Source organism: Idiotropiscis lumnitzeri, chromosome 21, assembly GCF_059441095.1.
Source record: "Idiotropiscis lumnitzeri isolate Australia: NSW breed Sydney's pygmy pipehorse chromosome 21, RoL_Ilum_1.0, whole genome shotgun sequence".
Lineage (NCBI taxonomy): Eukaryota > Metazoa > Chordata > Actinopteri > Syngnathiformes > Syngnathidae > Idiotropiscis > Idiotropiscis lumnitzeri.
Window position 1 is genome coordinate 12695786 of NC_142411.1, and position 25950 is coordinate 12721735.

The 25950-nt window shown below is 42.6% G+C and overlaps 2 protein-coding genes and 1 pseudogene across 3 annotated transcripts in view; 2 read left to right on the forward strand and 1 right to left on the reverse strand.

Annotated features, from left to right (window-relative positions):
• Nucleotides 1-579: 579 nt before the first annotated feature.
• Nucleotides 580-9188, reverse strand: smim8 (small integral membrane protein 8). The gene is made up of 2 exons (XM_088286937.1): nucleotides 8904-9188; nucleotides 580-987 (listed from the first exon to the last, which is right to left on the reverse strand). The coding sequence occupies exons 1-2, from the start codon at nucleotides 9027-9029 to the stop codon at nucleotides 829-831; spliced, it is 285 nt and encodes a 94-aa protein (XP_088143063.1). The 5' UTR covers nucleotides 9030-9188; the 3' UTR covers nucleotides 580-828.
• LOC148317006 (uncharacterized) lies at nucleotides 4786-6418 on the forward strand (annotated as a pseudogene).
• A 14001-nt stretch (nucleotides 9189-23189) lies between the features above and the next one.
• Nucleotides 23190-25950, forward strand: part of rad51 (RAD51 recombinase) — an 80277-nt gene continuing 77516 nt past the window's right edge. The window contains exons 1-2 of one of the 2 annotated variants that reach the window (XM_088285447.1): nucleotides 23208-23296; nucleotides 23647-23687. The gene's annotated coding sequence lies outside the window, so the exon portion shown is untranslated. Of the gene's footprint in view, nucleotides 23297-23646; nucleotides 23688-25950 lie in introns of both variants that reach the window. The other variant, XM_088285448.1, reaches the window with a different exon arrangement.

The following is a 25950-nucleotide window of genomic DNA, read 5'->3' on the forward strand; positions in this document are numbered from 1 at the left end:
TAGTCAAATGTATGAAATCCTTTAAGTGTAACCGAAGTTTGGACCATGCTAATGACAAGACCTTCAGGAGAGGAATGCAGGAAGATTAGATCAAGGCTGCAACAAAGGTGTGAACGAGACCCCTCTGAAACAATGGACTTCCATGCCAGGATCACAAAAGTGGCTCCTAGCAGTCTACCCTTTGTTCTGTTTAGATTGACTGCCATGATTACATTATCCTTTACATGCAAAACCAAGAAAAAACCCACACACGCATGAGGAGAACATGCAAACCCCACACAGGAAGGCCGTAGCCTGATTCAAACCCATGTCATCTGCACTGTGAGGTGGACGTGCAAACCAATCATCCACCATTCCACCCCAATTAGCTTTTGTGTTTCACCATAATAAAGACATTTTCTAACATCTGCTTTTGCTCTGTAAAAACATGAGCAAACCAGTGACTGAATCTGTTTCAAAAAGTCTGGCGAGTAATCAATCACTTTCCTATGATGTTGCTTCACTTATTTTCGTTGCTTTTGTTTTATTTCTAAAAAATACTAAATGAACAACTGGTTAATAAAGAGTAATGAAGGAAAATGGTTTTGTAGAACACTTTAATACAAAATACAATGTTAGCACATAATTTGATTAAATAATCCACCCAATAATCAATTCTAAAAATATGTGCGAGCAAGTCTTAAAATAATCCGTACAATAATGTATTTTGTTTATACACTATAAACATGGTATAATATGGTTCCAATTTCGATTTTAGGCATTTCAAAACTAATGCGCATCAGTTCAGTCATTTAGTTTATTCTGTTCTCACACAAGCACGGTCTGCTATCACGCCCACTTGGAAGCGCTCCTTCTCATGACTCGCTCTCCTTCACTGTCGATGGCCTCGTAAAGCTCCTGATTGTTTTCTTTCAGAGCATGTAGGTAGCCCAGGTAACCGACGCACAGAGTGATCGTGATCAGTCCAAATGCCATCACTGGTGTATTCTGCGGGTGGGAAGAAGGGAATCACATCATTCAATTATGACAAAATATTTTGCTCAGACAATATGAAGAAAGAAAACTTAACTCCATCCAATCTACTATTTTGAACTGTACAGGACACCATAATTTCAGTTTTATTGCGTGCACCAGAAAATAAGATGCACTCACTATTTAAAAACGAATTTTATGGGCATTAAGCCTTTTCCTCCCCACAAAGAAGCTCACTAAAAATAAGAGGATTGTTGCTTTCTGAAAACTAAACCCGATCGTCGCTAAAATTGATATGCAGATTCCTACGCATGCCCACAACAACCTCTGAAATCATCAGGACAAAAAGTCCAGTATTATGGATATTGCCCATGTTAAACTTTCCCCTATATATATTTTTTAAAAATGCGAATTAGCCAATTGTCTGGATTTGTGTGGAGATTTGAGAACTATGGAGGGAAAATAATCATCGCCGTCTGTTGTCACCCGGAGTGCTCCAGCACCGCCAGCTATCAATTGATCAATTGTGGGACTGAATGGTGAGCAAGAATGTCGGTTGGCATGCAGCACCCAAATTGTTTACATTTTACTACGCATTTACAGCTGTCAAACTGTACTAAGGTAGCAACGGTGTTTTATAATTAATGAAATTATTTAACATTTCACCTGCTTGTCATGATCCACAAAAAGTGAGAGGGGCTTGTGAGACACATAAAAAAAATAAAAGGTGCTGCAGGAAAAAAAGAGGGGCTGGGTACCATTCCCAGTCAAAAAAGTGGAAGTACTCAACGGTGTTTTCTTTTCTCGACCCGCTGCAATGCAAAATTGTCAACCAAGTGATGTCATATTTCCTCCCCTTCTCCTGGGCGTGAATGAAGCAGCTGTGTCCAAAACACCTCCACGGTGAAATGCCACGAAATTAAGCGAACTAGAATGCGCATGCGCAGTTGGTCTGAACATAGCATAACGCGGTACAAAATCCACCATTAAAAGGAGAAAATATTTTATTGATTGATTGCAGCGGGTATTATGTTATTTGTTTAGAGATTTCAAAAGTGTATATTGAGCCCCCACAAAAATATTTGTTTTATAATCACTGAAGAACAAAAAGAAGCAGTTTATAGAAACTGCAGCGGCGGTAGGTCAAATGAAGTCGCGACATCTTCAGAGGGAATGAGGAAATGAAAATGTTGTTTGTTTGTTTTCAAATACATAAAGCATTTAAACAAGGACCAGTCTGCAATATAAAATGAAATATAATTAAATGATAATAAATAAATACTTTAAAAATGGCTAGGGCTTTTCACGTAATATGTATTTGTCAATTGTAAAAATAAGATTAATAGCATTTCAATTTTCATAAGTCTCAGGGTCTTCAAAAAAGAAAAAGAAACTTTTGAAAATATAAAAAATCTTTGGCTTTGGGACATTTTTGCATGCTTTTTGAAGCCTATATCATGTCATAACTTTCTTAATTCCTCACATATAGCTTTAATTTAAACACAGTTTTATTTTTTTATTTAAGCTCTTTCATACGTACAACATAATTGGTGCAATTGTATTTGTGCAATTTCTTTATTCTGTCCAGTCAATTTCTAATCATTGATGACTTGTGACTTCTTTGAAGGCTAACTGCTCTTTATTTGCTGGTAATTATTTATCTTGTTGTCAAATCCCTACTTTTACATTTTCAGAGGTCAAGTAGGCATGAATAGTGATGTGCATGTGAATTTTTCTCATATTAGTGGTAGAAGTTTTATTTGTTATTTATTCTCACGTGAAGCATTTTATCCTGTCCCATCAGTGCGAGAAAAGGAAATGACCGTTGTGATTAGTCGCGTTGTAATTAGTTAACTTGTATACAAGCGTATATGTATGTGTATGAGTGTGTTTATGATTAATAGAATTTGTATCGTGTCTGTCTTTGAAAGTCAACAGGGACTGCTGGCTGAACAGTTGGAATGAGGTATATCGGAAGCCTGCAAGGAAAGGCTGAAAGAGCGGGTTGAAAGACTTCGGAAAGCACTGCAGTCTCTTCTTGTTTTCCTTTCGGCTTTTCCCTTCAGGGGTCGCCACAGCAAATCGGTTGCCTCCATCTAACCCTGTCCTCTGCATCCTCTGTTCTCACCCCAACTACTTTCATGTCTTTAACTACATCTATAAACTTCTTTGGTCTTCCTCCAGACCTCTTGCCTGGCACTTGGAAACTCAGCATCCTTCTGACAATATACTCACTATCTCTTCTCTAGACATGTCCATCTCAGTTTGGCCTCTCTGACTTTATCTCCAAAGCCCCTAACATGTGCTGTCCCTCTGATGTACTCCTATCCATTTTGGTCACTCTCAAAGAGAACCTCAGCATCTTTATCTCTGCCACGTCCAGCTCTGCTTCCTGTCTTTTCTTCAGTGGCACTGTCTCCAGACCAGACGACATCGCTGGTCTTACCACAGTTTTATAAAACATTCCTTACATTTTAGCTGAAACCTTCTATCGCACACCACACCTGATACTTTTCTCCACCCGTTCCAGCCAGCCTGCACACGTTTCTTTACTTCTTTTTCACACTCTCCATTGCTCTGGACTGTTGACCCTAGATACTTAAACTCCTCCACCTTCTTGGTCTCTTCTCCCTGTAAGCTCACTCTTCCTCTTGGGTCCCTTCACCCATTCCCTTCTCTCACTACAGATCACAATGTCATCTGCAAAACATCATGGTCCATGGAGATTCCTGTCTAACCTTGTCTGTCAAACTGTCCATGACCATAGCAAACAAGAAGGGACTCAAAGCTGATCCCTGATGTAGTCCCACTTCCACCTTGAACTCATCCGTCACACCTACAGTACACCTCACCACTGTCTTACAGTCCTCAAACATGTCCTGTACCACTTGAACATACTTCTCTGCTTTTGCAGATTTTCTCATACAGAACCACAGTTCCTCTCTGGGCACTCTGTCATAAGCTTTCTCCAGATGTACAAAGACACAACGCAGCCCCTATTGACCTTCTCTGTACTTCTCTATCAGCAAATATTGTATCTGTTGTACTCTGCTGCTCACAGATGTTCACCTCTGCCCTCAGTCTAGATTCCACCACTCTTTCACACAGCTTCATTGTGTGTCTCATCAGCTTTCTTCCTCTGTAGTTGCCACAGCTCTGAACATCTCCCTTGTTCTTAAAAATGAGCACCAGCACACTTCTCCTCCATTCCTCGGGCAACTCCTCACTCTCTAGGATCCTGTTGAACAGCCCAGTCAGAAATTCTACTACTATCTCTCCTCGACTATTCCATACCTCCACGGGTATATCATCAGGGCTGAGTGCCTTTCCGCTCTTCATCCTCTTCAATGCTCTTCTCACTTCATTCTTACTGATCTGTGCTACTTCCTGGTCCACAGCAGTCACCTCTTCTTCTCTTTGTTCTCGCTCATTTTCCTCATTCATTAACTCGTCAAAGTACTCTTTCCATCTTCCAATCACACTACTGGCCTCTGTCAACACACTTCCATCCCCATCCTTCATTATCCTAACCTGCTGCACGTCCATCCCATCTCTGTCCCTCTGCCTTGCCAACCTGTCTGGATCGGTCTCACCTTCCTTACTGTCCAACCTCGCATATAAGTCATCGTAAGCCCCTTGTTTGGCCCTTGCCATTTCTACTTTCACCTTCCGCTGCATGTCCCTGAATTCCTGTCTACTTTCTTCAGTCCTCTCACTGTCCCACTTCTTCTTACCTAACCTCTTTCTCTAGATCCCTTTCTGCACCTCCTCATTCCACCACCAAGTCTCCTTATCTCCTTTCCTTCCAGATGACACACCAAGGACTTTCCTACCTGTCTCCCTGATCACATTTGCTGTAGTTATCCAGTCATTTGGGAGCTCATCCTGACCATCAAGAGCCTATCTCACCTCCTTCCTGAAGGTCATACAACACTCTTCCCCTTTCAACTTCCACCATTTTGTCCTCTGCTCTGTCTTTGCCCTCTGTCGTTTTCACCACCATAGTCCATCCTACACACTACCATCCTATGCTGTCTGGCTACACACTCACCTACCACTACTTTGCAGTCACTGATCTCCTTCAGATTACACCGTCTACACAAGATTTAGTCTACCTGTGTACTCCTACCTCCACTCTTGTAGGTCACCCTATGTTCCTGCCTCTTTTGGAAGAACCTATTCACAACAGCCATTTCCATCCTTTTTGCAAAGTCGACCACCATCTGTCCTTCTGCGTTCCTTCCTGGATACCAAACCTGCCCATCACCTCCTCGTCACCATTGTTTCCCGCCCCAACATGTCCATTGAAATCTGCACCAATGACAACTCTCTCATTTCTAAGGATGCTCTCATTCATTTCATCAAGGTCCAACCAAAGGTTCTCCTTCTCCTCCAGCTCGCAACCTACCCGTGGCGCATACCCGCTAACAACATTGACCATCACACCTTCGATTCCTAGCTTCAGGCTCATCACTCTATCTGACACTCTTTTTACTTCCAGGACGTTCCTAACAAACTCCTCTTTCACAATACTTCTACTCCATTTCTCTTCCTATCTATACCATGATAGAATAACTTGAACCCTGCTCCTAAACTTCTAGCTTTGCTCCCTTTGCACCTGGCCTCTTGAATACATAGTATGTCCACTTTCCTCCTCTGCATCATGTCAGCCAGCGCTCTACCTTTTCCCGTCATAGTTCCCACATTCCAAGTCCCTACACTCAGTCCTAGACTCTTTGGGTTACTCTTCTCTTTCTTCCTTGGAACACATGTTCCTCCTCTCCTTCTTCGACCAACAGTAGTCCAATTCCCACCAGCGCCCTGTGGGTCAGCAACACCGGTGGCGGTCGTCGTTAGCCCGGGCCTCGACCGATCCGGTATGGAAGTCATATATTTGATTTGCATGTTTGATTTGGCCAAAGTTTGACGTCGGATGCCCTTTCTGACAACCCTCTGTATTTATCCGGACTTGGGACAGGCATAAGAAGACACTGGCTTGTGCCCCCTTACGGCTACATTGGAAAGCACTGCAGTCTGAAAATGTTTTAAATAGACTGTCGTGTTTGTGTGTGTCTGTGTTTGTAGTTTTGCCTGTTCAAGAAAGAGTTTTATATGACTGTTTTTCATGTTTGTTTTTGCACCACCCATTGTCCACTGCAGTACTGTGGCCCTGCTCTGATTGACAGCAGTCACTCTACAATACATAAATACACCAATGCTGGTCAAGACATTGGAGAAAAAAATTAATGCTTGAGATATAGTAACTTTCTTTTGCACAAATCACAAGCAACTGACATATTGTAAGTATATAGCTGACGCAATGTAAGACCACTGGCCTAGTCTAAAATCTGATGTGGCACTGTTTTGAACTTTCCATCTTTACACCTGATTTTAAAAAATCATTAAAAATTAAGTTTTCGTTATCCGCAACCAGTTCAGTGCTGGGGCATCCATCTATTTTCATTTGATAAATGCTTTTTGTTTAATAAATGCTTAACACCTACAGCAAATACAAACCTGCTAATGTTAATGATCGACATTCTGTGACGTAAATGCTTAAGATAATGCCACTAACATGATACAACCCTTCAGAGGGAAAACTGTCATTTACTATCATTTTTAAAAAGGGATCAACGGTTAAACTTGCATATTTCAGTACTCGCTCAAGCGCCTCCAACTGGTCCAAAATGCTGCCGCTGCCCTTTTAACTGGCGCTCGGAAGACAGATCACATCACCTCAATCTTAGCCTCTCTTCACTAGCTCCCAGTGCACTTTAGAGTTCGCTTTAAGATACTTCTGTTCGTCTTCAAAGCTTAAAATGGCCTCGCCCCAGCACACCTCTCTGAGCTCCTCCATACCTACGCACCTGCCCGCTGCCTCAGGTCTGTGGACCAAATGCTGCTGGAGGTGCCGAGGACTAAGCGGAACCTCAGGGGGGATCGTGCCTTTTCTGTTGCCGGTCCTTCCCTATGGAACGAGCTTCCATTAAATGTTGGGCAAGCCCCCTCTGTCCATTTTTAAAACCCGTTTGAAGACACCTTTTTATTGTTTAGCTTTCGACTCAACATGAGACTGTCACTGTTCTGCTGTTGTTCTGGTATCTATTGAAAATGTATTTATGTGTTTTAATTTGTGTTCTTATTACCTGCGAATTAGGCGGCACAGTGGCCGACTGGTTAGCACGATGGCCTCACAGTGAGAGAGAGCATCGGGCGTGGGTTCAATCCCAGCTCCGGCCATCCTGTGTGGAGTTTGCATGTTCTCCCCGTGCCTGCGTGGGTTTCCTCCGGGTACTCCGGTTTCCTCCCACATTCCAAAAACATGCATGGCAGGCCGATTGAACACTGTAAATTGCCCCTAGGTATGAGTGTGAGTGCGGATGGTTGTTCGTCTCTGTGTGCCCTGCAATTGGCTGGCAACCAGTTCAGGGTGTCCCCCGCCTACTGCCCAAAGATAGCTGGGATAGGCTCCAGCACTCCCCGCGACCCTAGTGAGGAGAAGCGGTACAGATGATGGATGGATGGATTACCTGCGAATTTACACCATATGGAAAGGGCTTTGTTACAGTTCCATCTGTGTTGAAATGCGCTACAAAAATAAAATTGTATTGTATTATTTTTGTTTTTTTATGCAACACCAAATCTGAATGAAAGGTAAAAAAATTTAGATTTCTTCTACGTTTTATTTTGAAATATAACATCATATTTTAATGAAAGTACTTTGGTTGGATACCTGAGGTGGCCTAGTGTGCCTCAGCACTGGTCTGGTTGCAGGATAACAGAAACAGATTTTTTAAAAATCAGCTGTAGCAGCAGAAAGTTTAGATTTCTTTGGCCTTTTATTTTGAAATGCCACATCAGATTTTCATGAAAGTACACTGGGGCGACGTAGTATGCCACAGCATTGGTCTGGTTGCGGGATAACGAAAACTGAATTTTTAATGATTTTTAAAAAATCAGCCATACAGATGGAAAGTTGCGATTTTGTTGGCCTTTTATTTTGAAATTCCACATCAGATTTTAATTAAAGTACTTTGGTTGGATATCAGGGGTGGCCTAGTATTCTCCAGCACTGGTCTGGTTGCGGGATAACGAAAACTGAATTTTTAATGATTTTTTCTTTATCAGTTGTATTGGTCAAAATTTCAGATTTCTTTGGCCTTTTATTTTGAAATGGCACATCAGATTTTAATGAAAGAGCACTGGTTGTATACCTAGGGTGACATAGTATGGCATAGCACTGATCTGGTTGCGGGATAACGAAAACTGAATTTTTAATGATTTTTAAAAAGAAAATCAGTTATAGAGATGGAAAGTTGCAATTTTGTTGGCCTTTTATTTTGAAATTCCACATCAGATTTTAAGAACATTAATCTAGTTGGATAGCTGGGGTGGCATAGTGTGGTTCAGCACCGGCCTGGTTGCGAAATAACAAATACAGAATTTTTTATTTATTTATTTTTTTAGTTTCAGTTGTAATGTCATTGATTCACCGTTAACATTATTTTTCTTTCTCTCTCAATTCAAAACGTTTCTTACTTAAATTCTGAAATAGTTTGCATTCGACTTGGGTGAACTCGTTGTTGCCTGTCCTCAGAGAGGTTTAATAACATTAAATCCAAACTACTGACGTGCATGAATTAGATGGTTTCGCTTCTATTTTGAAGTTGGCCAACGGCGTCACTGTCGGGGCGTTACCGTAATGCACCGTGATGCACAGTATTAAAAAACTACAGTGACGGCTGGCTTGACTTGTCAATTCGTGTGGAGGCTGGCCGAACCGGAATTGAGCTTCGAGGTCGCCGCACGCCGCTCATACCCTGTTGAACTATCTCGGGCTTGATACTCTATTACAGCTCAAACTGAAAGCGCTTTCTTCGGTTAAAAATATAAAACTGCAAATGGAAGTGCATAGGTGACGCGTCTCTTACGGGCTTGATGAAGAGTTCAGGGTTGACAGCTCTGAAAAGTGTGGTGGTCTGTGCACGCCTTAATCCAGGCGTCCTGTGGTCTGTTTCGACACCCTCCTTTCCTTTACTGGCTTCGTTAGATGCCATGTCCACTGGTTACTAAATACTCTTAAATGTGCTCAGTCGTCGTCGTTATTCTTCTTCGACAGATATGAGTGCACTGGGAATACCCCTTTGAACGAGAAGTCGACGTCAAGCCAGCAGCGCTCAGTTGTTTTCATAATGAGCATTACGGTAACAATTCGCCGACGAGTATCGAAAGCCACTTTCAAAATAAAAGAACCCCACTGGGCCAACATAGACGTTTTGTCTATTATCAGTGCTTTGAGTTCGAAATAATTACAATAAATTAGTTATCTGTCGGGTGGCAAAGTGTGCTGAGTTTGCATGTGCTCCCCGTGCTTGCGTGTGTTTTCTCCATGTTTTCTGGTTTCCTCCCACATTCCAAAAACATGCATGGTATGTTAATTTAACACTCTAAATTGTCCCTAGCTGTGATTGTGAGTGTGCAAAATGATCTGAATGAACAAAGGTTTACAAAGCTCGGCAATGTTTTTTTAAACACCAAAGTTCAACCCTCTAAATCAATTAGAGCAGTAAACATGGCACCGAGTGTACCTGTCAGTTTGCCACTCAATGCTTAAAGCCTTTTAATCATGACCTGGTGAGCTTTAAATCAGTGTTTTTCAACTTTTCCTGAGCCAGGGCACATTTTTTTTTCATTTAGAATTAGAATTGGAATTAGAATTAGAAATACCTTTATTGTCATTGTACTCAAGAGTGCAACGAGATGAGAGAGCTCCCCTCTCCAGTGTAATACAACAATAACACAGACAAATACAGTGAACCCCCGCTACTTCGCGGTTCACCTTTCGCGGGTTCAGTGCTTCGCGGGTCTAAAAAATATTCGGGAGCATTGTAGTTTCGCCGAGCGGCACAAGGGGGCGCTGAAACGGTTAGACGGCCGGCGTGCGCCGAAGAGGAGAGTGGACGAAGAAGAGAGTGGCCGAAGAAGAGCAGGTTCCCCCGGACACGATTGGTGGCGACGGACACGATCGGACACCGTGCGTGAGCTCCGAAGGAGACCGGCCGGCGTGCGTGGCTGTCAAGCCGAATAGGAGCACCTTCCGCCCGGGCAACGGCGGAGAGCGAGGCTGTCAGTTATGAATGAATAAATAAATAAATGAAGAATGCCACCTTTCATTTCACTGTCATGATCCGTGCCTGTCATGCCGCGTGTGTTTTTGTTTTTTCAGCTGTGTGGGCGTTCCTCCAGCGATCGTCTCGCGCCATGCCGTCAGCTGCTGCGAGACGCGCTGATTACACTGACTATATTGTGATTATAATAAATATTGTAACGTTGTATAATAAATCAGGCCAATTTGTCCATCAGCGAACGCTTTTATTATTAAGCCAAAAACGGCTGCTGTTGGCCGCAACCACGCCGATCAGAGAGAGAGAGCAACACAACGACAACAACATAACGTTCACTCCCCTGCTGCCTTCACAGCCTCCACAGAAAAGAGGAAAACACAGAACCCTTGAACCATTTACAAAGTCGCTACACTATCTTTGTATCACCACCTTTTTTCCCGTGTCTGCGTTTGGAGAGTCCTGTTCAATCCTCCAGCTCTGCTGGAGGATCATAACATTCACAGGGCACACCGGACGGCGTACCAGCAGGTAAAAGTCGAAGTAATTAAATAAATACAAAAAGAAGTAATTGAATAAATACAAAAATAATGGCTGGGGAATAAAAAAATAATAAGTTTTAATAATAATTTGTTTTTTTGTTATAACATGAATTTCACTCTCTCTCTCTCTACCAGTATAAATATATATATATATATATATATATATATAGGTGCGAAGTATATATATACACGGTGTTTTTTGTTTTTTTTGTTTGTTTTTTTGAAGGTGCGACGCTACTTCGCGGATTTTCAGATTTCGCGGGTGGTCTCGGTCCCCATTAACCGCGATAACCGGGGGTTTACTGTATATAAACTAGATAAATAAGAGAGTGCAATGGAAAATAATACTGAAGGGTATATAAAAACACATCACGATGCTGTTCTGCAAGGTAAGGGTGGTCTCGTGGGTGTGTGTAAAAAATCTAGTGGGACACCACCAGCTGAAAATGTGAAAAAGGCTTATATTGAAAATATAAGTGTTTTTTAACATTGAAGAATGGCGTTATATTATCACGTCTTGAATAGGAATCAAATAAACACAAAGAATATGGAATTTTATATTCTCTTTGGGTGATACCCGGGCCTGTTTGGACAAACACAGAGCTGATATCCTGGCAGGAATCAATGAAAGACACACATGAAGCTTTTTCTCCACAGCTCAGTCTTGCTCTGTTTTATTGTTTTTACATCAGTCAGGCTTGAAAAGCTCACCTCACACAGGTATGTTGTGGAAAATGGAAGCAATGTCAAAATAGCTTTGTTGGCCTGCATGGGAACTCCATGACAGCTGCCAACCAAAAAATGTCCAAAGGTAAATAAGCAAAGCTTAGCTTGAGACCACGATATTGTCTCAGTTCAGTAGGTTCCTCCTGCTCCTGTAAATTGTTGGAATTTATCTTTAAATCAATGTTAGAATTTAATTTTAAACCAATGTAAACTCAAATTAATAATCTGACTCCAATTTGTGACTTTACCCAACTCTCACTCATCCAACAATATGCGCGCTCGTTCTGCAATAGAAAGGTATCAGGAAGCCGGCATTTTCACACACGAGTGGATTTATTCCTAACACACAAATCTACAACTTGAGTTTGGGTCCCTCTCAATACAGCTCTACACCTCTCATACCACCAGCGAATGTGTTCTACCTCCGAGTTGCCCAGTCCTGATTCATACTATACAACATGCAAAATGGCACAGACAAAGGCATCCTGGCATGATTCTATTGGCTATGTGTATTGCAGTTAACTTTAGCTCGCTCTCATTGGTCTTTCTCCTCCCGCCGAATCCCGTGGCTCCTCCTGCGTGCGATCCCCCGATGGCCGCTCCTTCCCGGAGTCATCTCGTCTCGCTCAGCGCCTTCTGCTTCTAAAACATTCCATTCTTGCACAACCCCCGCAACCAGTTTCGCGCCACCAGTCACACTCTCAGCATTTTACAATATCACATTTTCATACATTGGATGCACCAACATCTAATGAACTATGTTAAGCTCAAACTCTTATATTCCTTTAATAGTCAAAAGTATGAAATCCTTTAAGTGTAACTGAAGTTTAGACCATGCTAATGACCAGACACTCAGGAGAGGAATGCAGGAAGATTAGATCACAGCTGCACCACAGGAGGTGTGAACGAGACCCCTCTGAAACAATGGACTTCCATGCCAGGATCACAAAAGTGGCTCCGAGCAGTCTAACCTTTGTTCAGTTTTAAATTGACTGCCATTTACATTATCCTTTAAAAGTCATGTCCTTTCCAACAGCTGATGCTCAGTTTAATCTAGTCAAGGCACTCCATTGGAAGCTGAAGATAAGATAAGATAAGATGTCCTTTATTCGTCCCACAATGGGGAAATTTGAGGTGTTACAGCAGCAAAGATATAGATCACACAGAGTCAGCGGCGTAATGCAGCCGTTAATGTATAACATTAGCAGCAGACATTCATAAAAACGCATGCAAATATACACAGTATAAACGTATCTAGTGTAAGGAAACACTCCTAATGTCTGTCCATTATACAGAGGGGGAAAACACTGTAATGATAAAAACTACTGAATGATTGGAAATACTGCAATGATAAAAATATTGCAATGATAAAAATATTGCAATGATAAAAGTACTGTAATGGTAAAAGTACTGCAATGATAAAGTATACTGCAATGGTAAAAGTACTGTAATAGTAAAAGTACTGCAATGATAGAAAAATACTGCAATGATAAAAGTACTGTGATAGTAAAAGTACCGCAATGATAGGAAATACTGCAATGATAAAAGTACTGCAAGGATAAAAGTACTGTAATAGTGAACGTCCTGCAATGGTAGAAATACTGCAGAGATAGAAGTACAGTAATAAGAATACTGTAATGTAAACAAAATACATCATTGGTCAATATTTAAGTACACCCTTGGCTGAAAGTGCAGTAGCGGTTTATATTGCATCCTAGGACTGCACAATTGCACTAATGCCCGCCCGTTTGTAGGCCTGACCCAATGTTCTTGTTAAAAAGTCTGACAGCAGTCGGCAGGAACGAGCGGCGAAATCTCTCTTCGGTAGAATTAGAATTAGAATTAGAAATCCCTTTATTGTCATTGTACTCAAGTGTGCAACGAGATTAGAGGGCTCCCCTCTCCAGTGCAATACAACAATAATACAGACAAATATATAAATTAGATAAATAAATAAGAGAGTGCAATGGAATTTAGTACTGAATAGTGTATATGAAAACACATCACAATGCTGTTCTGCAAGGTAAGGGTGTTCTCGTGTGTGTGTGAGAGTTCAGAATGGAGATGGCTCTCGGAAAGAAATTGTTTCTCAGTCTATTGGTCCTCGATTTGATGCATCTGTAGCGCCTGCCAGAGGGCATCAGGTTGAACAGGTGTGAGTTTGGGTGGGTATTGTCTTTGACGATGTTGAGAGCCCTTCTGAGGCACCGGGCGGTGTAGATGTCCGATAGTGAGGGGAGAGGGCAGCCAATAATCCTTTGCGCTGTTTTGACTGTCCTCTGGAGCCTCACTCTGTCCGCCTCAGTGCAGCCGCTGTACCAGGTGGAGACACAGTACGTCAGCAGGCTCTCGATGGACGAGTGGTAGAAGGCTAGCAGCAGCTTCCTGTCCAGGTTGAATTTCCTGAGGACTCTCAGGAAGTGCAGACGCTGGCGGACCTTCTTTACCACTGCTGTGGTGTTGTGAGTCCAAGAAAGTTCGTCGGAGATCTGTACTCCCAGGAACTTGAACGTGTGGACCCTCTCCACACACACGCCTTCGATGCAGAGGGGGGGCGGCACCGTCCTGTTCCTCCTGAAGTCGACGACAATCTCCTTTGTTTTTGCAGTGTTAAGGTGCAGTCTGTTGTCCTTGCACCAAGCTGTCAGTCTCTTTACCTCCTCTCTGTAGGCTGTCTCGTCACCTTCCGAGATCAGACCGACCACTGTCGTGTCGTCAGCAAACTTGACGATGGTGTTGTTGCCGTGGGCCGGGCTGCAGTCGTAGGTGTAGAGGGCGTACAGGAGAGGGCTCAGCACGCATCCTTGTACAGCGAGGGTGTAAAAGTCTATTACTGAAGGAGCTGTGAAGTGTTCTCAGAGTGTCATTGAGTGGGTGGGCTGGGTTGTCCAGCATTGATGACAGTTTTGCAGTCATCCTCCTGCCCCCCACTGAGTCCACAGAGTCCAGGGAGCAGCCCTGGACAGAGCTGGCCCTCCTCACTAGTTTGTCCAGTCTCTTTTTGTCCCGGCCAGAGATGCCTCCTGCCCAGGAGACCAATCCATAGAAAATGATCGATGAAACCACCGAGTCATAGAAGTTCCTGAGGAGTGTTCCCCGAACGCCAAAGGACCTCAGCCTCCTGAGTAGGAAGAGTCTGCTCTGACCCTTCCTATAGAGAGCATCTGTGTTGTCGCTCCAGTCTAGTTTATTGTTCAGATGAACACTGTTGGAATTTATCTTTAAATCAATGTTAGAATTTAATTTTAACCCAATGTAAACTCAAATTAGTAATCTGACTCCAATTCGCGACCTTACCCAACTCTCACTCATCCAACAATATGCGCGCTCGTTCTGCAATAGAAAGGTATCAGGAAGCCGGCATTTTCACGCACAAGTGGGTTTATTCCCAATACACAGATTTCTACATGGCACCTGGGTCTCGGGTCCCTCTCAATACAACTCTACACCTCTCTTGCCACCAGCGAATGTAACTAACCAGAACTTTTTCGAGTTGCCCAGTAGTCATTCATACGATACAATATGTAAATTATACAAAGACAAAGGCATCCTGGCATGATTCTATTGGCTATGTGTATCCTGCAGTTAACTTTAGCTTGCTTTCATTGGTATTTCTTCCCCCGCCGAATCCCGTGGTGGCTCCTCCTGCTTGTGGCTGAATGGTCCAGTTTCTTGTCGACCCCTTCCCCCTCGAGGTGTCTGTCTGCGCCAGGCACCAACCTAAAACCTCCCAAACCTTCACATTCTTTCACTTTCTTTGTTCAGCTTCACCAGCCACACACTCAGCATTCCACAGAATAACAGTGACACAAGATGCAGGACATCGAATAAAACTAGCCAGGTTTCAACTCTTCCACTCCTTTAACACCCAGGTACTTGTAAGTTGAGACCCTCTCAACGTCTGTTCCCTGGATATTCACTGGTGCAGGTGGAGAGTGCCGACGCTTGCGGAAATCCACCACCAGCTCTTTGGATTTCCCAGCGTTGATTTGGAGGCGGTTCTGCTGACACCAGTCCACGAACCCCTGCGTAACCCCTCTGTACTCCCGATCGTCATCGTCAGTGATGAGGCCGACAATCGCAGAGTCATCAGAGAACTTCTGCAGGTGACAAGTTGTGGAATTGCATTTGTAGTCCGAGGTGTAGAGGGTGAACAGGAAGGGAGCCAGCACAGTTCCCTGCGGCGCTCCCGTGCTGCAGAGGAGCACGTCAGACACACAGTCCTGTGTCCTCACGTACTGTGGCCGGTTTGTGAGGTAGTCGTGGATCCATGTGATGAGGTGGTGGGCCACTCCCGCCTGCTCCAGCTTGTCTCCCAATAAGGCGGGCTGGATGGTGTTGAAAGCACTTGAGAAATCAAAGAACATGATCCTCACCGTGCCCCCCGCCTTCTCCAGGTGGGAGAATGAAGTGTGGAGCAGGTAGATGATGGCATCATCCACACTGATGCCAGGCTGGTATGCGAACTGGAGTGGGTCCATTGAGGAGCTGACCAGGGGGCGCAGATGGACGAGGACCAGTCTCTCCAGGGTCTTCATCAGATGAGATGTCAGCGCCACTGGTCTGAAGTTGTTGAGCTCCTTCGGATGGGGTGTCTTTGGAACCGGAACCAGGCAGGATGTTTTCCACAGCTGGGGGACTCTGCCCAGCTTCAGGCTCAGGTTGAACATGTGCTGGACGATTCCACACAGCTGGTCTGCACAGGATTTGAGGAGCTGGGAGCTAATCCCATCTGGGCCTGCTGCCTTCCTCGCCTTCATCTTCCTCAGCTGGTTCTTCACCTGAGATGTTGTGAGGAACAAGGCTGAGCAGGAGGAAGTGGTGGACGTCTGATGAGGCTGGGAACTGGAGCCTGTGGAGAGAGAGGGGCGAGAGCGGGGGAGAGAGAGTCTTGTTCGCAGTGGCAGGAGGGGTTGGTGGGGGCTGCATCAGGGAAGCCTGAGCGGGGTCAGGCATTTGATCAAACCTATTGAAAAATAGGTTCAACTCATTTGCCCACCAGCGGGGGGAGGGGCAGTGACGTGTACGCCTCCTTGGTGTTGGCATAGAAGAGGTCCAATATTTTATTGTCTCTGGTGTGGCAGGTTACATATTGTGTGAATGAAGGCAGAGAGGAGGAAGGAGAAGCATGATTGAAGTCACCAGAGATAAGGAACATGGCATTTGGGTGCTGTGTTTGTAGCCTGCTCACAGCTGCATTCAGTACATCACAGGCTGTCTCACCGTTAGCAGAGGGTGGCACGTACGCCGCCACCGCGATCACATGACTGAACTCTCGCGGTAAATAGACCGGACGCATGCTAACAGCTATCATCTCAATGTCCCGACTGCAAAGTTGATCCTTAACAGTTATGTGCCCAGGGTTACACCATCTATCATTAACAAACACAGCCAGCCCTCCCCCTTTTCTCTTACCGCTCTTCAGTGTCCTGTCCGCGCTTAGTATTTGGAAGCCGTCCAATTCCACGACGGCGTCCGGCGTTAGCTCTGTTAGCCCCGACTCCGTGAACACCAGCAAGCTAGCCTCCCGGACAATCCTCTCGTGCCGGGTTAGCGCTGTTAGCTCGTCCATTTTATTGGGGAGGGATCTAACATTCCCCATAATAACGGACGGGGGGACGGGGTGGTATCGTCTCCTCCTTGCCTGGCGTTTAGCCCCCGCACGACATCCCCGTCTCTTCCTCCACAGCTCGCGGGGGATATCGGGTCTCGCTCCAGGAGCCGACGCGGGGTTAGCATGGAGTGCTGATCTCTTGAGTACACGATCGATCCGTAGCTCCGAGTTTCGTCTCCGGACACGATCGCGCAAAAAACAGCCCCCAACAGCAGTAAAACCATCGCAAGTTGTATGTCCATTGCTGAGATGAGGTAAAAATAAAATAAAACAGGGTAAAGGGAAAACACACACGAAAAAGGCTCTATAGTGAGCCACACTGCTGTAAACAGGCAGCCACTCGCGCGGCGCCGGAACCGAAGAGAAATAAAATGACAATTCCTCAAGAGTTTTCAAATGTTTAACTATTATCTCACACAGTGCAGCAGTGTTAACATCTTGCAATTTATTGATGAATGGAAAGATTTCAAGATTGCCACTTTCCACACCACATGTTGCTACCAGAGTTGCACCTTTGAACGGAATCCATTTATTTTATCTGTATTTGTAAGCAGGTTTTCTTTTCAGTCATCCATTTGTGTGTTCAGTTCATTCAGATGAGGAAACATATCTGCCAAGTATGCCAGCCTTGCACACCACTCATCACTTACAAGCAGCTTTCCGAAATCGGACCCCTTGTTTGTCAGAAACACTTTAAATTCCTCTCGCAGCTCATACACAAGGGCCAGCACCTTGCCACGGGACAACCATCGGACCTCTGTATTAAAGGATAATGTAATCATGGCAGTCAATCTAAACAGAACAAAGGGGAGACTGCTAGAAGCCACTTTTGTGGTCCCGGCATGGAAGTCCATTGTTTCAGATCTGTCTCGTTCACACCTCCTTTGTTGCAGCCTTGATCCAATCTTCCTGCATTCCTCTCCTGAGGGTCTTGTCATTAGCATGGTCCAAACTTCGGTTACACTTAAAGGATTTCATACATTTGACTATTAAAGGAATATAAGAGTTTGAGCTTAACATAGTTCATTAGATGTTGCTGCATCCAGTGTATGAAAATGTGAAACTGTAAAATGCTGAGAGTGTGTCTGGTGGAGCAAAACTGGTTGCGGGGGTGTGCAAGAATGGAATGTTTTAGAAGCAGACGGTGCTGAGCGAGACGAGATGACTCCGGGAGCAGTGGATGAAGGAGCGGCCATCGGGGGATCGCACGCAGGAGGAGCCACGGGATTCGGCGGGGGAAGAAAGACCAATAAGAGCAAGCTAAAGTTAACTGCAGGATACACATAGCCAATAGAATCATGCCAGGATGCCTTTGTCTTTGTGTCATTTACATATTGTATAGTAACTACTGGGCAACTCGGAAAAAAGTTCAGTTCTGTTCTGTTGGTGGCAAAAGAGGGGTAGAGTTGTATTGAGAGGGATCCGAGACCCAGGCGAATATGTAGTCTCTGTATTGGGAATAAATCCACTCGTGCGTGAAAATGCCGGCTTCCTGATACCTTTCTATTGCAGAACGAGCGCGCATATTGTTGGATGAGTGAGAGTTGGGTAAAGTCACAAATTGGAGTCAGATTACTAATTTGAGGTTACATTGGTTTAAAATTAAATTCTAACATTGATTTAAAGCTAAATTTCAACAGTATGAAACAGCAATGCTTTTTGCTCCCCGCCCATTTTCTCACACAAAGCCGCACATATGTGACTTTTCACAGGTGTTGACGTCACAAAGTTTACCATGCGCACATCATCCAACACAGGAACGAGATCTGCTGGTAAAGTATTCGCTACGAGGGCTTTGCGGTGTAAAAAAACAGTGCGTAATGGTCACACTGGGTTTTTTCCTTCACTCTGCTTACAAAGCCTTTGGTGCGCCCGACCAAGGCTTTAAGCTTACTTGGAACCATAGCACCGTTGGAGAGCTTTTCACCACAAACCAAGCTCAACGGAGTCCGTGCCGTTGCATCTCCAGTACAAGTACTCTATTTTCCGTACTATAAGCTGTTACTTTTTTCCTAGATTTTGAACCATGCAGCTAATACAACGCTGCAGCTTTTCTGTGGATTTTTCTTTCACCGGTAGGGGCGCTCTATAGTTCAGAAAATACGCTAAATAAATCTTGATTTGTTTTTTCTCTTGGGTCTATTCTGTTTTAATTTGCAAAGAAGTTGCAACGTTAAAAGGCACTGTTTATGTACTAAAGGACTGTATTACGATTAGTGGCATTATTTTTGTGGTATATTTTGTTGTTGATGTTTGGGTCTGGCTCAGCTTCCCTCTGGACGGGTCTCTGAGCATGGCAGAATTGGTGATGGAAAAAATTTCTCTGACACAGCCATTTTGGTTAGAAAGAGATTTTATTCTCGTCACATGCTGATGTCCAAAGAAGACTCCCCAAAAAGAAAAAGGGAAAGGTGTCTCCCTCCTTTCGAGCCTTCCCTTCATATAGGGAAGGCAAACAAAAGAAATGAATATCCAATTCTCCCTTATTGCATATGCATTCTTATCCTGCTAGCCCTTAAACTGGCCTTTTCCACAGCCTCCTATGGGTACCAGGTACGGACCCCCTCCCATATGCAACTCCTCTGCGCCAGATCCCCTTACTGCATACAAGTACCTTGGGAAGTCGATCCCTGTCGGAATCCCTGACCCGTCGTAAACAATGTTGAGGCTCAATGCCTCTCAGGACAGTAACTTGTACTAGGGAGGTCCAACACAAGACTAGGTATTCCTAAAAGCAACAATCTCGTCATGGCCATAAAATGAGTTGTATATGTTAGACCTTGTGAAAATACACATTTTAAACATTTACAGGACAGAATGACAATTATTACAAGTAGCAGGTTAATATATACTGACTGTGTTAAACATACATTAAACAAGCAGCATTTATCAAATGAAACAAGAAGAACCGTGCACAGTAATGACTGGGATTGTAGTAATTGTGTTTTCCAATTATAGGTCATTCTGATTCTGATTATATTATTCTCATATGCTAGATTTATATTACTTAGTTCAAATGTCTGAACTATGGCGACATTTTCAGTCATAAAACTCAAACTGGTAACACACACATAGTATTTCCATGACCTACACTCACATTCACATCAAACATTCAGTTTGCACATTACAAACTGATACAAACCAACCAGCACTTCATGGACAAATACGATAAAGTACATTCTCCACATAGGCCGTAGAGAGGCAAACATACCTAATTGGGCACTGGAAGGGTCACAGGGGCGCTATTGCAAAAACACATTCCGAAAGACAACAATTTGATTACGGAGCACACACACTTGCACACAGACACGATCACAGGAGAACGCCAGCAGGGGACACTGCCTGCCGGAGAAGGCCAGCCTTGGAATGCCAGTTTTGGGGACCAAATGGGAATCAACCTTCCAGACGATGACTAAACTGGAGAGGACCTTCCCTTGGACATGGACCTGTGCCGTGGGAGGGAGCAAGGATGACCAATTTCAACCTACATTATCATTGTCATAGAAACATGACTAGAGAAATCATATAAACTGTGAGGATGGGCTGAAAGAGAGCACGACTTTTCCAACTATACTCGCTCGAGTGCAGTTCCTCGTGAGGTAAAGAAAAGGCTGCCCAGATATCTGTCTTGTAGTATTTTCTTGAACTCCAAAAATCAAAGAAACTAAATTAATTAGTTGTATTTGACCCTTTTCTTCTTGAATACAAAAAACCGAACAGACATTGGAGTAAGTTTGTCTTCTAATGTTCATTCACTAAATACTTCTCATTTCTGTTGTGGTTCAACTTCAACAGTACCTTTATGTGCATTTGCTGTACAAAATCATTCTGTACATGCTGTAAACAATAATTTTTTTAAACATAGAGTGTGGCTTATAGCTTGGCGCAGCTTGTATATCGCTTTTTTTGTTTTATTCCCCCCAAAAAAGAGTTGCTGTGGTTTATATAAGGGTGGGTCTTATAGTCCGATAATTATAATAAATCCAAATGAAAGACAGCTTTCGTTGAATTGCCTCACGCCGTCTTTGCTTTCTTTTGATCTCCACTCATACTAGGGCCTTCATCTGGGTCCGGTTTTTATCCAGGGTCCAGTTCAGAGTCAGCATTTTTCCTCTTCAAAAACGTATCCATCACTTTCACCGTCGTCCTGCTATCCACCTATCGCTGCATCCATGCGGCACTAATTTGCTTGTCTCCAAGCACTAGGCAACTAGCTACCTGCTGCTGCTGCCGCTTACTGGTATGGAAGAGTACTACATGATTACTCTGCCTGGCGCTAGACCGCAGAGGCATACAAATTGGATAATTTCCCTTGGCACGCCTGACAATATCTCGCACAACAGTGTGCCGCGGCACTGTGGTTGAAAAACACGGCTTTAAAGGGACGCTTGGATGAGCATAACATTGGCTCTCATATAATAGGTTTGCATGTAAAAAAGACATTAGTACAAAAATGCCCCCCCCCCAAAAAAAAGACTGTAGTGATTTATTTATTTTTTGTTTGTGATGATATTTACAACAAATTGGCACGTCCCCTTTTGGGCTATAGTCCTCATTAAATGTAGGCGTACACCAGTGAGCACTACAGCGGACAATGATAGTTAAAGTTGCGTTTTTTTTTTGTTTTTTTTTTTTAAATGAATCTGATTCCCATACTCGTGATTCAGCATCATGTTACAGTAAACAGGTCACACTACCCAGCTCCAAACTAGTTAAATAAAAATAATTCAACAAAGTGTTGCATCTATGTCAAGCTGTAACCCGTACTTCCAGAAGTATTTGCGGCTATGTGAGAGTATGTAAATAGTTTGTGTATTTTTAATCATGTTTTTTTATACACTATTTGTATCAATGATAATTACACACACACTCACAGACACGCACATCATTGCTTCAGCACACATGCGCACAACTGACACACCCACACGCTTGTTTAAGTTTCACTTTCCATAAGTTTCGTTTTTCTCTGAATAAAGTCCAGAGGGATGGGCGAAGAAGTCAGTGAGAGTACGGGAGATTGAACTGGCAAGACGCCTATTTCACCTCCTGGCTTCTCCTCCCATCCGCGATGGAGAAAAGACAAAACCTTCCCTGGTTATTCCTCTGGTTCTCTGCATTTAATTCAGTCTAATGAAGGCGTCAGGACCTTTTAAACCTGACAGGCTACTTGAATGCTATGTACTAAGATAGTTTGCGCCGCAGCAGCATGGACTTTCAACAGAGGTTTGATTAGAACCGCATTTGGGCGGAGAGACAACAGCTGTTAACAGAAATGTTTTTCAATCAATGCGTCTTTAGACATAAAATAAGAAGGCTACATTGGCAATTTAGCAGACGCTCTCAGACCGCAACACGGAAATGGATGACATTATCATGACGAAGAGCTCAATGTCAAACGTATGTATAGATCTACACCATCACAATCTAAAAATTATATATTTAATCAATTTAGCTTTGCTAAAGGACTATGTTTTTTATTGACATAAGTTTACATTTATGGACAAAGAATATGTACATTAGTACAAAACATTTTTGGGTTTATAAATGTATTTTCATATGCAGACTTACACAAATACAAAATTATACTTTACGGCCAGTGGTACAGTATGTCTTGGCTTACTTTCATCATTTAAAAGGACTGCCTGCCTCACAAAATGTCTTTCCTGTCCTCGCATTATGCAATAATAGCTTTTATTGTTTTTAATAGTACAATGTAATGTTTGTAAATGTCACTGTACATTGTGAAGAAATTACAATTAAAATTGATATTGCAATATATGTCAGAAAAATGGCAATATAATTTCCTCCTTCAGCCCTAGCGGACACATTCATGTGTTAATGTAAACATGAAAGAAAAGTTGGCCCTCTGGGTGGGGAATTCAAATTAAAAGAAGAATATAGATGGAGCAATGGTTAAATACGCAGGTAGTGATTTGCACTCATAGTGAGAAGGAATTCCAGTTCCACCAGAGCAATTCAAGTTTAAATACCATCGCAATGCGAAGCATGTGTTTGTTGTATATATGTTCACAATATGGCACATTTTGGAGATAATTTGAAGTGCAATTAATTACGATATCAATTTTAAGTAGTGATTAACTCGCTTAATTATTTTTTTTACCCGCTTATTGAGTGAGGGGAACTGTGTTCGCATTAGTTACATGTTTTGACATAGTGTAGTTGCCATAGTTCGCAATCAAAAATGGCCGACCAACAACGCATGCGCGACTCGCATCGTGTAAAAGTGACTGTGAGAACATGTTTCGCACAAAGGAAGCACCTTTTACCCCTCATTGACTCATGACGGTTGACAAAAAAGGGTAAGGGATAGTGGTATGATATTAGGCTGTTTGAATTTCCAAAAAGTCCCATAAAATCTAGCGTTGTTGCAATGCGATGCAATGTTGCAATTGCGGCATCGGCTGCAATTTTGCCACATTCAACATGACGGCGACGTTGACGTATTAATTTGAGTATTCCGTTTTTTCAATTTTTTTACCTAATGTCTGTGACTCCTCCTTTATCTTCGAGTGTTGACACGTTTTCGAGCGGGAAAAATGAAATGGTATTTTTTTTACTAGTTCGGTAATGCTGTAGACGTGTTCAACAGTACTCTTGCGGGAGGTTAACATTGTGTTTCGGTATATTAATGCAACTTCCGCTTGAACAGACTCTGCCTTCGATTGAGAACAGCGGCCGACCTGTGTGAAGGTAAAATAGTTGTCTCTAATTTGGGATGGCCTGTTTACATTACAAAATGTGGGACAGACGTGTTGCTTCCGCAGCTGAAAGTCACACTCTAGATTTTAAGTGGCTGTTCATGGAAGTGCCGTTTTCCGTGATCGTCTACGTTCGCGTTATACACCACCAATAATGACGTAGAGCTGGTGTCCTAGTTTTTATCGCAACTTTAAAGTTGCTCGAAAGTTCAAGTAGAGGCGTTGTTAACCACATTTAGATAACATTCAAGTTTTTTTTCCAAATCCGCATAATAGTATTTATGTATTTGTTTATGTTACTTCCAAATTTGACTTAAATTAGTCATCAAACAGAGGCACTTTTATTCTCAGAGCAGACCATGTCCCTTGTGTTGTTCAAATCTTTTGCTAACAGCAAGACTAATGTCACTGAAAGAGCTTGAAAAAAGTTAGCTAAATATGTTTTGCATTTTACCAATATGTTAAGATTAAACCTTAGTGTTGTGTCCCGGTCAAATTTGACCGCATTAAAAGTTGTATTTCTGTAATTTGTAATTAATTTGGTCGGATTTACCTAAGATTTCATGACTTTGTCCACTAAGAAGGTTTGAACCCCAAAAATATATATGAATGGGCATGCAATTTTACGAGTTGTCTTCATCATACCATCCACTGTCTGGGTTTCATGTAATAAAATTTACACCTAACCTGAACAATCCCCATCACACTCACAATCAAGCAACGTCTAACTCAAACGCAACATTTTGCTGAGTTTAATTGACTAGATTTTGACAATTTATTCACCATGGCTTTGCTTTTGACTATTATCACAGAGTCTACTTTTATCATCCACAATTTCACTCGCTTAAATCCTATCAGAGTGATCAATTTTTACAGATGGTCGCCATCATTTTGCATAATGCCATCAATGGCTCATTTATTTAAAACATATCTAAAATGCATTGACATATAAATGTCTTAATTATTACTTGCTGTCACTTGAATGTTTGGCGCCCAGCAAACAATTTTTAACATTTTTAATAACGTGAAAAAGGACTGCCCCTGTCCTTGCATTTGTACAATAATACCTTTTATTGTTTTTCATGGTATAATGGCATTTTACGTCATGTTTGTAAACGTCAATGTCGGTATAAATTGTGAAGAAAATTGCAAATAAAAATTGCAATATCTGTCAGAAAACTCGCAATAAAAAATTATCCTATAATTGTTTAGTCCTAGCGGACTCATGCATGTGTAAATGTGAATATGTCAGTAAAGCATGTTGGCCCTCGGGTTGTTTATTCAAATAAAAAAAGAATACAGATGGAACAACTAATGCGCAGGGAGTGATTTGCACTCATGTCAAGAAGGAATTCCTGTTCCACCGCAGCTATTGAAGTTTAAATTACCATCTCAACGCAAAGCATACGTTTGTTGTATATTTGTATGTATAAAATACAGCATATTTTTGAGAGTTTGAATTGTAATTTATTGCGCTCAATTAATTTTTAAGCTGTTATTTGACAGCTCTAAAAAAAATATTAATAAATTGTTTGACCCAGAGCTGATATTTGGCAACGTTAAAGTTTTCGCACAGACATTTGTTGCTGATGGTGGTAAGCTTCCAGGCTCCGGTGTTGTTTTTGTCAAAGATGACCAAAATATTTAATTAACGCCCCCTTTTTTCATGACAATGACGTAGGGCTGGGCGATATGGCTGAAAACTATATCGTGACGCAAGTATGTCGTACTGGTCGATATAGATGAATATTGAATTATTATTATTTTATTTTTATATTTTACCATTGAAAATAAAAAAGGGAAAGGGGTTGAATTCTGATTTGTTTTATTTTAAAATGTAATATTTAACTTTTAAAACAAACTAGAAAATAAAGTCAAAAGCACGCCAGCCTCCCTTGTGATGTGTGTCCGGGGAGGGTGCTTGTTTGCGGCTTAACTGCTACGTACGCCGGCCTCGTGTCTCCGGAGCTCTCGTGGGTTCGAGCTACAGGCCGTTTCCTCAAGTCGGCCAGTAAGTCGATCATTCCCCACCCGTTTTTTTTTTGTTTGTTTGTTTTGAGTCACGCTATCTTAGCGGCGCATGCGTAAGCCTCAGGTTGTATTTCCTAAATGGGAGGGAGTTTGTGACGAGTTGGGCCGTGATAGGTCGAATCTGCTCCGTTATTTATTTTTTTGGGATCAATAAATTTATCAATACCATTTTCTGTTAATATCGATCACCCAACTATTCCGATGCATATCGATATCGAATTATC